At 40.8% G+C, this 12,436-nt stretch overlaps 1 protein-coding gene across 3 annotated transcripts in view; it reads right to left on the bottom strand.

Annotated features, from left to right (window-relative positions):
• The window catches only part of IDO2 (indoleamine 2,3-dioxygenase 2), a 54,130-nt gene extending 42,426 nt beyond the window's left edge, over positions 1 to 11,704 (bottom strand). Inside the window, exons 1-2 of one of the 3 annotated variants that reach the window (XM_080796932.1) lie at positions 11,476 to 11,614; positions 9,597 to 9,708 (exon numbers count right to left, since the gene is read on the bottom strand). Coding sequence is in view for 2 of the 3 variants with exons in the window: in XM_080796930.1 (XP_080653056.1) it covers positions 11,476 to 11,574 (99 nt within the window). In the remaining variant the exon portion in view is untranslated. Of the gene's footprint in view, positions 1 to 9,596; positions 9,709 to 11,475 lie in introns of all 3 variants that reach the window. The other 2 variants (XM_080796930.1, XM_080796931.1) reach the window with 2 other exon arrangements.
• Positions 11,705 to 12,436: the final 732 nt, after the last annotated feature.

Below are 12,436 nucleotides of genomic sequence, written 5' to 3'. Positions count from 1 at the left end.
GAGTAATCACATGCAAAGTGTCAGGGAAGCAGGGGGACAGGGGAGTAAAAAGTCACATGAAGCCCCTGGCTTTGAAGTGACAGAAGGTGAAAGTCTGGAGTTTGAGGGAATTTGCTCTTTATGAACTCAGTTTCTCACCAAAGGGGACTGAAGCCCAGGTTCTATGACTTGAAGAAAGGGGTCGCTGTTAAATTAATTATAGATGGGAGAAGGAACAGGAAATTAAACATAGAAATACAAAGAGTACACCGTCTTATATTATGTGCATTACACTGTATTATAGTACTATATAAGACCCAGCACAGTTTGAAGAGGTATGGAACTATAAGCTACCCCTAAATTACTTGTTGGAGGTGGTCTTCTGTCTCTCAGAATGTGAGACAAATTTGGGTTCAAACTTCTAATTAATTCATAACCTAGGCGAATCTAACGTCTAATCCACGATCTCTGAAAATTAGACTTTATTTAATCCTGTCTTTGCTATCTTTAAAACTGAATCAGTTCAGGACAAACTGAGAATCCCCTACTAGTTTTCACAACAAATTAGATTATACCGTCATCATCATAATGTTGTTATTATTTAAAGATTTTATTTATTTATTTGACATAGAGAGAGAGAGGTGGGAGTGGGGGGACACAAACAGGCTGGGTGGGAGAGGGAGAGGCAGGCGTCCTACTCAGCTGGGAGCTTGATACAGGGCTCAATCCGGGGCCCCTGAGATCATGACCTGAGCTGAAGGCAGAGGCTTAACAACTGAGCCACCCAGGCACCCCTGGTGCATCATATTAGTTTTATTTTTACTGTAGATTCAGATGTCATGGAAAGAAAATTCCATCACACTCTCCTCCGCAGGTGGAGAGTGTCTTTTTTTCCTTTAAAATTTTATTAATTTATTTGTCAGAAAGAGAGGGAGAGAGCACAATCTGAGGGAGTGGGAGGCAGAGTGAGAAGCAGGCTCCCTGCTGGAGCCAGATCTGAGACTTAATCCCACAACTCTGGGATCATGAGCTGAGCTATAGGCAGACGCTTAACCAACTGAGCCACCCAGGAATCCCATCCTCACACGTTCTTCACACAATACCCCTGCTTCTGGGAAGGAGTCTACCTTGCTCTGTGCTCTTCTCCCTGGGAGAAAAAGTTTATAAGGATGGTAGTATACTCTTCCCCAGCAATGCTCAGCGATGGGTGCAGAGTCGAAGCGGGCTGATCATTACATTGACACAAGTTTGGGGAATTACAGAGAGGACGCAGAGTTGACTATTAGCAGGAATAAAGGCAGAGACATTTATGGTAAACAGACTCTGAACTGGCAACTTGTTTGTCATCTCATTTGTATAACACGTATGTTTTATGAACAAAAACTGAATGCAATTTTACAGAGACAATGGAATATAATCTGCATAAAAGAAACAGATGCAGAGTTACAATATTCAGAGGGTCCTTTTAAAGTGGATTTTAAGGGGCACTTGGATTGCTCAGTTGGTTGACTGTCTTGACTCTTGATTCTGGCTCAGGTCTTGATCTCAGGGTCAGGGGATTGAGCCCCATGTGGGGCTCCATGCTCTGCACAGAGTCTACTTGTCCCTCTCCCTCTGTTCCTGCCTCCCCCCCACCACACACACTCTCTCTCTCTCTCAAATAAATAAATAAAATCTTTAAAATAAAATACAGTAGGTTTTAAGAAGGAAACTTGTAACCAAATCATCACCTTCGGCCTTCCTTCTTTGATCCCTAGGCTAGCGATCCTATTCTGAAAATTAAATGGAGGCATCCTGGATTTCTGCTTTTCTCACCTGCATGGAAATCCATACATACTGCCTTCTGCCTTCAGCTAGGCTGAGGTGGAGTATTTATGTTTCTTTTTCCCCTTAGATTCCTAGAGGAATCTCTGCCTTCCTCCTGATTTTTCCTCTCCCCTCTTTAGGAAGAGGGAAACGTACCATGAGAGATCCTTAAAAACATAGACGAAGCCAAGGGGTGATGGAGGGAGGTGGGTGGGGGAGAGACTAGGCAGTGACGAATATCAAGGAGGGCACTGGTGTGATGAGCCCTGAGTGTCATACGCAAGTGATGAATCATTGAATTCTGCTCCTGAAACCAACAGTGCACGGTGTGTTAACTAAATAGAATTTCAATAAAAATCAGAAAAAAAGAAAAAATGGAAAGTTCTGATGTTTGTGTTTCACACATCACACAAACACAAGAAAACCATGCTTTCATGATCATCTGGGCTTTCAAATTGTGGTTCCCTAGTCCAACAGCATGGGAACTTGTTAGAAATGCATGTTCTCAGGCCTCACCCCAGGCCTACTGAATCAGACTCTGGGATGGGGCCCAGGGTTTGCTAAAACACACTCTGCAGGTGAAGCTGATGTGCTCCAAAGTTTGAAAACCACTGATGTGGGGACCTTGAAAATGATCAAGAAGGGGAGAAAGGATTTTGAAGGTATTTCATCATCTGTTAAGAATGTAGCGTCTCTTTCTAGCTTTTCCTCTAGAGACAGAAGAAAGTATTGAATTGTTCATTATTTTTTGATTGCCAGATTTATTTTTAATTACAAGGTAGGAGACAGGATTAGCCAATGAGTTTTTCATGAGCTAGCACCTTTTTTCTGTCAGTTCACACATATCTATCACATCTGTTTTAAAAACTTGTGTGGTATTCCAGTATTCTATTAATGAATATTACCAATTGTTTTTAATTTTTCACTATTAACAAATCTGAAACAGTCATCCTTATACATATATTTCTGGATATTTTCTTATTATTAGGACAAATTTCTGAAAGTGGATTTGCCGGATTAAAGATTCTTCACATGGAAAGGTTGAAAACCACTTCTTGATTTTTTAACAGAAAAATTACATAAATTTGTAATTGTAGTTATAGTATGTGATATATAATGGGAGTGCCGCTTAGCAATGATTCTAGACATGAGCATTACCAAACGTTTTTTTCATTTTGTTATGCTTTTAAGATAGCATATGCATTAAGGTTCTATAATTATTTTAATGTTTAATAAACTTATTAAAATAACTTCACAAGAAATATATGTCTTTTGGAAATGATAATTAAAAATAATGCAATCAATGTTTATAGCAAAACATTTCAAAAGCACAAAATTTATAAAACGGAAAAGTAAAAGTACCCTAATTCTCATCCTCCCATCTAGTAATAACAACACTTGCAAGTTTCTTGTGTAATTTTCCAGAAATTGTACATGCTATCATATTATCGTATACATTTATAATTCAGTTGTTATTAACAAGATTGAATATCTTTTCATATGCTTTGATCATTACATATTGTATAGTGCGTGAAACAGCTGTTCACAACAGGATAGTCAAATGAACCAATATTTTCATTTATGCCATTGGGTTTTTACATTATGCTTTAGAAACTTCTTCCCATCCCAACAATATTTCTTTTAGGCTATTTCTAGTTTAATTGTTGATGCTTATGTCTGTAATCTGTCTACATTTGTGTTGAACATGTTATGGGTTAGACGTATTATCTCAGGACGCCTGGGTGGTTTTGTCAAAGTGTCTGCCTTCGGCTCAGGTCATGATCCCAGGGTCCTGGGATGGAGCCCCACATAGGGCTCCCTGCTCCTTGGGGAGCCTGCTTTTCCCTCCCCTCTTCACTTATGCTCTCTCATTGTCTTTCTCTCTTTCAAATAAATAAAATAATAAAAAAAGAACATATTACCTCATTTCCATCTTGAAATAGAGCCCAGGGATGTTGGATGACTTTCTGCTTTCCTGAGGTTACCCAAGCTACTCTGACTCAAGAGTTCAGCGCACTAATACCGACCACCTCGGAGTAAACACAGGGAGAATGGAGGATGTAGGGGGATAGAAGATGGGTGTAACTGGGTAGGAAACTGAAACTTGTGTGTTTTTCTTACTCTCATTCCAATAACTGGAAGATCCAGGGGTGGGATGGGCAAAGATAATACAATTTTTGGCTTTCTTTCCTTTATAAAAACTGATTTCCTATTACACTTCTGTCAAAGTATAATTTTTCCAAAAAGTTAAAAAAATTGCTGACACAAATAGAGAATGTATGTCCAAAATACATTTGGTTCCTTAATGAGGAAATTAGCAGGTTGGAAAAGTTGGTTCAAAAGCACTTGTTAAACTGGGTATTTATAGAGTTTTAAAAAAAGAATGTTGAAATCAAATTACTAGGCTTGATAATAACAATGATCCAGGGATGCCTGGGTGGCTCAGTTGTTAGGTATCTGCCTTTGACTCAGGTCGTGATCCCCGGGACCTAGGATCCAGCCCCGTATTTGCCTCTCTGCTTGGCCATGAACCTGCTTCATTGTCTTCACCATCCCAGGCATGTATGGTCGAGATCTTAGGACAATCGTAGTTCTGGTTGCTCAGGCCCCTCTCTCCCTGGAATGCTTTTATCTTTTCACCTCACTCCCATGGTGGATTGAATGTGTGCCTCCACAAAAGGAGGAAGGTAGGAAGGAGAGAAAGAGAGAGAAAAGAGAGAGTAAATAAGAGAGAAAGAGAGAGAAAGTTAGACCCACCTGGAAACTGCGAACGTGACCTTATCTGGGAAAAGGTGTAGTTTAGTTAATGATTGCAAGATGAGATCATCTTGGATTAAGGTGGCTCCAAGGACAAGTGTCCTCAGAAGAGTGACAGTGAAGAGGAAGAAGATAGAGACACAAAGAAGGCCACATGGAGATCGACACAGAGAATGGAGCTCTTCTGCCATGAAAGTGGAAAACCCGGAGCCCCGGGAAGACAGAGGAGGCCAGTAGGGATTCTCCTGCAGAGCTTCTGGAGGGAAACTAGTCTGGCCAACACCCTGAGTTCAGACTTGCTCTCCAGCATTCTGTGAGCATACATTTCTGTTGTTTTAAGCCACCAAACTGTGATAACTTTGTCGCAGCAGTCCAGGGCAACAAATAAATGCCCTGAGCCTCCTTTTGAATGAAAAGAGCATATTTGTATTTTCCTATGGCCAATTTTTTCATTCTTTCTTAGCATCGGTCAGTTTGCCTCCCCTTACCATCACATGTTTCTCTGCAGCTGAGATTTCCTGCACCAGAAAACTTTTAAGTGGTATCAGTGTTTAAAATTCCAGTTTTCAGAGGACTGTCTTAGCTACCCCTGCTTCTACTTGCTTATCTCTGTCTGCCAATTTCCCCTTTGGCTTGACTTACCTTTCTTGGTTCCTTTATTTTTTTATCTTTTATTTTTTGAGATTTTATTTATTTATTTGAGAGAGAGAGAGAGAGAAAGCATAAGAGTGGAGTGATGGGCAGAGAGAGAAGCAGACTCCCTGCTGAGCAGGGAGCCTGATGTGGGGCTCAATCCCAGGATTCCGGGATTGTAACCTGAGCTGAAGGCAGCTGCTTAACTGACTGAGCCACCCAGCCACACTTCTGCCCCGAACTTTCTTGATTCCTTAATTTTGGTACAGAAATCCATACGCCATCCAACCTCCCTTCCCCACAAACACATTTTTTCCGTATTGATCTGCATTACCTATTATGAAATCTGATCTCTTGGGCTCTGCCTTTACTTTATTGCCATCACTACCTCAAATCCCCCTTCAACATGATCAGGCATGCCCCAGAAACTAGGGGAGCTGGCAATAATTTCTCAAGAAAATATTTGAATATTTCCTACCTACAACTTCTTTCTGAAAACTATAGCCTCTAATGCTACAAAATAGTACTGAAGCAATTTTTTTTTTAAGATTTTATTTATTTATTTGTCAGAGAGAGTGAGCACAGGCAGACAGAGTGGCAGGCAGAGGCAGAGGGAGAAGCAGGCTCCCCACTGAGCAAGGAGCCAGATGCGGGACTCGATCCCAGGACTCTGGGATCATGATCTGAGCCGAAGGCAGTCGCCTAACCAACTGAGCCACCCAGGCGTCCCAGTAATTATTTTTCTATTTCTCCTTCTAAGCATCTGGGGTTCCATCAAGGATTGTGAATTTCTACAGGACAGTATATATGTGTCTCTTTTTCCCGAATAGTTATTTGATCAGTATAAAAGAATAAAGTTCAGTGAACTAATGGGACTTCACAGTGATGGAAACAACAAAACCTAAAGGCAGTTTTTGAAATGAAAAGTGCCCAGATGTTTATAGCAATATTGTCAACAAGAGACGAACTATGGAGAGAGCCCAAATGTCCATCAACTAATGAATGGATAAAGAAGATGTGGTATATAAATACAATGGAATATTACTCTTCCATCAAAAAATGAAATCTTGCCATTTGAAATGACATGGAGGGAGCTAGGATTTATTAAGCTAAATGAAATAGGTCAGTCAGAGAAAGACAAATATCATATGATTTCACTCATTTCTGGAATTTAAGAAGGAAAGCAGATGAACGCAGGTATGGGGGAAAAGAGAAAAGGGAGAGAGGGAAACAAGCCATAAGAGGCTCTTAATGATAGCGAACAAACTGAGGGGAGATGGAGGGAGGTGGGCAGGGGAATGGTCTAGATGGGTGATGGGCATTAAGGAGGGCACTTGTTATGATGAGCACTGGGTGTCCTTTGTAAGTGATGAATCACTGAATTCTATTCCAGAAACCAATATTGCACTGTATGTTAATTACCTAAATTTTAAATTAAAAAATGAAAAAAAAAGTCCAAAAAAAGAATAAAGTTCCCAACATCCCTAAGACTATTGGCACCAGTCCTTTTCTCCTGCTCCATGGCACACTTAAAATTCCCCTTTTCCTTTTTTTAAAAAAATTTTTAAATTTAAATTCAATTTAGTTAACACATAGTGTATTATTAGTTTTAGGGGTAGAATTTAGTGATTCATCAGTTGCATATAACACCCAGTACTTATCACATCAACTGCCCTCCTTAATGCCCATCACCCGGTTACCCCAACTCCCCACCCATGTCCCCTCCAACAATCCTCAGTTTGTTTCCTTTGTGTGTGTGTGTATGTGTGTGTGTGCTAAAGGATCAGTTATGGGTTTATTGCCAAACAGTGAGAACTTCTGAGCCCTGGACAAAGATCATCTTTGAGAATGCTGAGCCATCAGAAGCACCGCCATCCTCATCAGAATTTTTGTCAAGAATAGTTCACAGACAGTGAGGAATGTGCACTTCTCTTAGGAGATGCATTGTGTCTGGTTCTGAGCCGCCATTGACGATTCTTTCCTCCATCCATTATTTCACTGGGTTTAGTAAGATGGTGATATTCCTTTTTTTTCCCACATAAAATATATTTAATAAATATTTTGATCAAAATTAAACTAAGAAAAAAACCCCAAATAAACGGTTAGTAATGCTACCGAAGCAATCCAGAAGAAAACAAAATATGACAAACCAATAGAAAGAACATTAAAACTATGTCTAGGTAAGATGATGTGCGGGAGTCCCCTCTGTCTATCCAAACCGGCCAGTTAACCTTGCAAACTTGCTTCAAGTTCTGTCTTCTCCAGGAAGCTTTCCCCGTCACTTCTGGTATGCACCAGGATCACCTCTGAACTCCTTAAAGCTTCTCTTCACCAGAGCAGCTTTAATCCTTTCTACCATTGTCATCCTGTAGACCCTTTAGCATTATAGTCCTCCTCCTTCAGCTAAAGTCCCATTCAGCACTAGAATCTTTTTGACAGAAAGCACCCTCCCAGCCATTCCAGATGGAAGACCTCATGCTCCTGCCTCCTTTCCTTTGCTGCTGGTGCCTTTACCTCCAGGCTGTCGCTGCTTCTCCAGTACCTGACACCTGCCAGACGTTGTCCTCCAGATGTGCCTCCCCCCCAACACCCCCACCACCCCCACCACCCCCCTTCAGAACCTTCTTAGTAAGAGCTGGTCAGATCACACCTTTTTCCTCCTCGGATACCTACAGCACAGCCCGCATTCCAAAGAGGATTAGAAGCAGGGACAACACCTGATTTACAACTGAATTTCTTGTCTTCTTCCCACTCTTAACCACCGCCCCCCTCCCGGTACCCAGAGCTGCCTTTCTCCTTCAGGCTGGGCTCAGTAAAAATTTTTTTTTCATTTTATTTCTTTTCAGTGTTCCAGAATTCATTGTTTATGCACCACACAGTGCCCTCCCTAATACCAACCTCCAGGCTCACCCAACCCCCCACCCCCCTCCTTTCCAAAACCCTCAATTTGTTTCTCAGAGTCCACAGTCTCTCATGGTTTGTCTCCCCACCCAATTTCCCCTAACTCACTCCTCAGCAAAGCTTTTCTCAGGAGGTTCCCCTAATGTCAATCCTCCTGCATAGTCTGTGATTCCACTGACCATCCTGTCCTCCCCATTAGAGAAACACCCCCGGCAGACCAGAACTGCAGGAGCAGGACTGGACTTCTCCCACACCCACCAGCACCCACCACAGTACTCAAAAGTTACTTGGAGCAGGAGTGTGTAGTGAAGAACGGGGCTGTCTGTGGCCTTTTTTTTTTTTTTTTTTTTTTTTGGTGACAGTTATGCCTACATTTGGTACATTTGGAGAGACAGTGATATTCTAATTCCATCATTTCTTCTTCACTTATGAGTTACTTCTGGATGATGCCTGGGAACTAACTCTTTAGCTTGGAACTGTTTAAAAAAAAGAAAGGAAGGAAGGAAAGAATCAAGTGTTTTTCCTGCCCTTGTAAGAATAGTAGATCAAAGATAATAGTTGACAAGAAGTTTATGTTCATAGAAGCATCCTTTGGTTTTGTATTGAAATTACTTCTGAGCTCTACTCAGTGCTTCTTGTAGCCATGACAACTTTATTTCTACAGCCTTCGTCTCCAACCGGGACCTGCACTGTCCTCAAGGCATTTCATAGCTTTCAAGCACGAAGCCATTTAGCCTGGAGATTCTGAATTAACTGTTGGGGTGGGGCTCTGGCATCAGTATTTTTTAAAGCCCCCCAAATGATTTTGGTGTGCAGTCCAGGAACTGCTGCTCTAATTCACCCTGCACTTAACATCCTGCTGGGAAAATATTCAAACGCCAGCTGGGTTATGTGAGTTGCCAGATGCGTGAAATACAGATTCCTGAGCCTAACATTGGAGATCTCTGTTCCGTACTCATCTAATCTATGGCTGTAATCTACTGTAGGCCTCTCCTTTCCTGCCAGACTGGTTTCCTTGTATTCTTTCTGTCTAAAGAAAAATTACTTCCCACCTCCTTCCACCCAAATACACATACAGAGGCACAGGACACATGATCTGGCAAAGGATTTTTGCAGCATATTTATGGATAGGAGCCTGACAGGTGTACATTTTCCACACTGAAACATTAGCCCCAGGAAATATTTGAGAGTGGACAGAAACAGTGGGGTAGAGTATTTAATACTCTTGGAGCCAGCCCTCCTTCCCTAAAGCCACAATATTTGCTTATTCATTAGCTTGACTGTTTTCTTCAGAGAGTATTGAAGTAAATCTTCATAGTAAGCATCCAAGCTTGCCAAAAGAGTATCTTTGGGCTAGTCGACATGACAGAAAAGCTCTCCCATCACTTGCCTTTAAACTAAAGGAAAGCAAGACCTGTTTGTGCCCTTAGCAAAGTCAATGTGAGACATTTCCTAATTTGTGATCAATTTCAACACCTCTCTCGACACCAGCTGCCTGATACCACTGATGACAAAAATACCTTCTGATGGATGGAGCAACCTGGGTCAGATTCTGATTAGAACTTCTTCCTCAAACCTCTTCCCAGAAACAGAGATGTTTAAAATTTTCACACAAATCAAAGGAAACTAAAACTGAAACACAAAATCACATTTTCAGAAATCTGACATATGACTACCCTAAAGAAGTCCCAGTTTTCCAGGGATTTTTTTTTTTTTATATATATATGTAAACTCAGAAATGGAAATTTTTTCTAAGGGGTTATCCATTAACCAAGTCACAAGATAAACATGATCTGGCTCCGGATATCACAACACTGGATACCAGTTATTGTTTCTTATCTAGTTTTCTTATTTGTCAAAAAGGAAACACATAATGGAGCTCAATCATTGTGGTGTTATGAAGTTACATACTTTATAAGATTATTTTTCCTCAGCTTAGTGTACACATTTAATCCCAATAAGAGTGTGTTAGCCTATTGGCCTTTTCTTCCTTGTGAACCAGGGATGATGAGAATATTCCCGAATCAAGTTTTACACACAGAATGGAGTTTGTAATGAGCATTGGACTGAAAGCCAGAAGGACTGCTTCTAGTCTTTCACTGGATTTATTTAAAATGTTTCATTCCACAGCAGTCTAGTGGGAGGGGCACTAGATCTCCATCCACTCCATGTGAAAACAGGGTCAGGCAATTCTTGTGATAAACACAGGGTTACAAGAGTTAGTAAGTACAAGTCAGGGCAACTGACCCCTTCTAGTTTGCCTGGGATTTTCCTGCTTTAGCCCTGAAAGACCCACATCTTGGGACTCCTTTAAGTCCCTGGCAAAAGCAAATTCTTGGTCACCCCAGTGGCAGTCAGAGAATACAATCTGTACTCTGGGCTACAGCCCTACTCTCCATAACATGCTGAAGTCATTAGTTCTGATGTTCAAGTTACTTGTAGCTCTATGACTTGTTCTCTCAACTAACGGCTCTACAGACAGCTTTTGAGACCAATGAATAGATGATATCTTTATCGGTATTCCTCAAATAACAGTTGAAAGTAAATGAGCATTAGAGTAGGTATTCAATAAAAGCTCATTAATTCTAGACCATTCTTTAATCGTAGTTAAATGACAAATTAGGCTTATGGGGGGGTTGGATCTATTAAGTTATTGCAATAACTGCAATATTGGGCCCCTCGTTCTCAACCAAGTAGTTTGGACCTTATCTATGATGTAGTAGGAAAAAAAAAGTGTTAAGAGCCCTGAGTACTAGTTCTGCTTTTGACACTATATGACTTTGGCAAGTCACTTCCTCTGAACTTTAGGTAGCCCAAATGTAAAAGCAGGAAGTTGGGACAGGATGGTTTCTAAGCACTCTTACAGCTTAACATTCTAGAGAGTAAGCAGTGCTGTTAAAAGTTAAGTAATGAAAGAATTGCATTACACTGTAATTCAGTACAGTTAAGAAATAAGTATTGTTAGTTCTCAAGGGTTACTTCCTCTTCTCAGCAACGTCTGTGTATATCTGATTCCTCCCACCAATGCCCAAAGTACCCCGACCTCCAGAGTTCTTTTTGCTCTCCCACTAGCAAGCAAAGAAAAACTGATTTGTTCTTTTAATTGATCTATAAGTTCCGACTTTTCCTTGGTAACTACAGATTTGCTCATAAATTTATTGGACTGACTGACAATCTATTAAAAGCGGCTGGCCTTAAGACATTCTGTTTGAGCTGTGCTATGCTGAGCCGGGACTGTCACTTTTCTTTTGTTTATAATTATACGTTGAGTTGTCGCATCTTGTCCAGGTATTTAGATCACCTGTCTCCCAATGACCACATAAATTAAGCAAACAAAAGAAGGAACAAGTCGGCATCTTGAGAAACCTATTCTGCCCTGGTCCAAGGCTCTATACTTACCAGAGGATTTGGAAGAAGGAAGCCATAGTCTTCAGAAATGTGAAATCTTCCTAAAGATAATAATGGTGTTGTCTTCACATTCTGACTTGGAGGCTCCATAATTTTGTTTGAAGTATCTACATTAAAACCTAAGTTCCTGAGTGCCCTCTCCCCCACATATATCAAAGATCTGGGGTAAGTGGCCTTCAGAATAGCATCCTCCCTCTGAGGTTAGTTGTGCAAGTGCCTCAGCAACGGAGAAGGACCTTGGTCTGAGGTTGAATTCCAGACGGCCGTGAACTTTCTCTGACACAAGCCTGAGTAAACAATTAGAGACTGCTGATTAAAAACAAACAGGCAAACAAAACCACAACAGAAAAAAAAATTATTCTTTTTTTCCTCCAAGGTGTAGTATATGAGAAGATTGGTTTTGAATCCAGACATAAGTATGTTTTCCTTTGGAAAAGGAAAACTAAACTAGAACTTTGGTTGTGACTGATCCCACACACCCTGACAGTAACCTTATCTGTATAGACTTTTGACACACTGGGTCTTTATCTCCAAGGAGTAAACTGTTAAAACTGGATGTTAGTTCCATTTAGACAGATAAATTCAGTGGCTGGTGATGACTGGCGAGGAGAGGAAGACTCTAAATGCATGTCAGAACCTCCGAGGGTTCCAAACAACATACTCTAAAACACTGAACAACATACTCCAACACACTGAACAACATACTCTAACATACAATTGCTTTGATTTTCTTTGAGAAATAATGTTTAATCATTTTTCAAAATCATTAAGCACAATAAGGAAGGCATATATATATATATATATATATATATATATATTTGTTAAGATTTTTTTTATTTATTTATTTGACAGAGAGAGAGACAGAGAGCACAAGCAGGCAGAGATGCAGGCAGAGAGAGAGGAGGAAGCAGGCTCCCCGCTGAGCAAGGAGCCCGATGAGGAGCTCGATCCC

This window comes from Martes martes, assembly GCF_963455335.1.
Source record: "Martes martes genome assembly, chromosome: 2".
Lineage (NCBI taxonomy): Eukaryota > Metazoa > Chordata > Mammalia > Carnivora > Mustelidae > Martes > Martes martes.
This window is presented reverse-complemented; position numbering and strand designations above follow the sequence as displayed.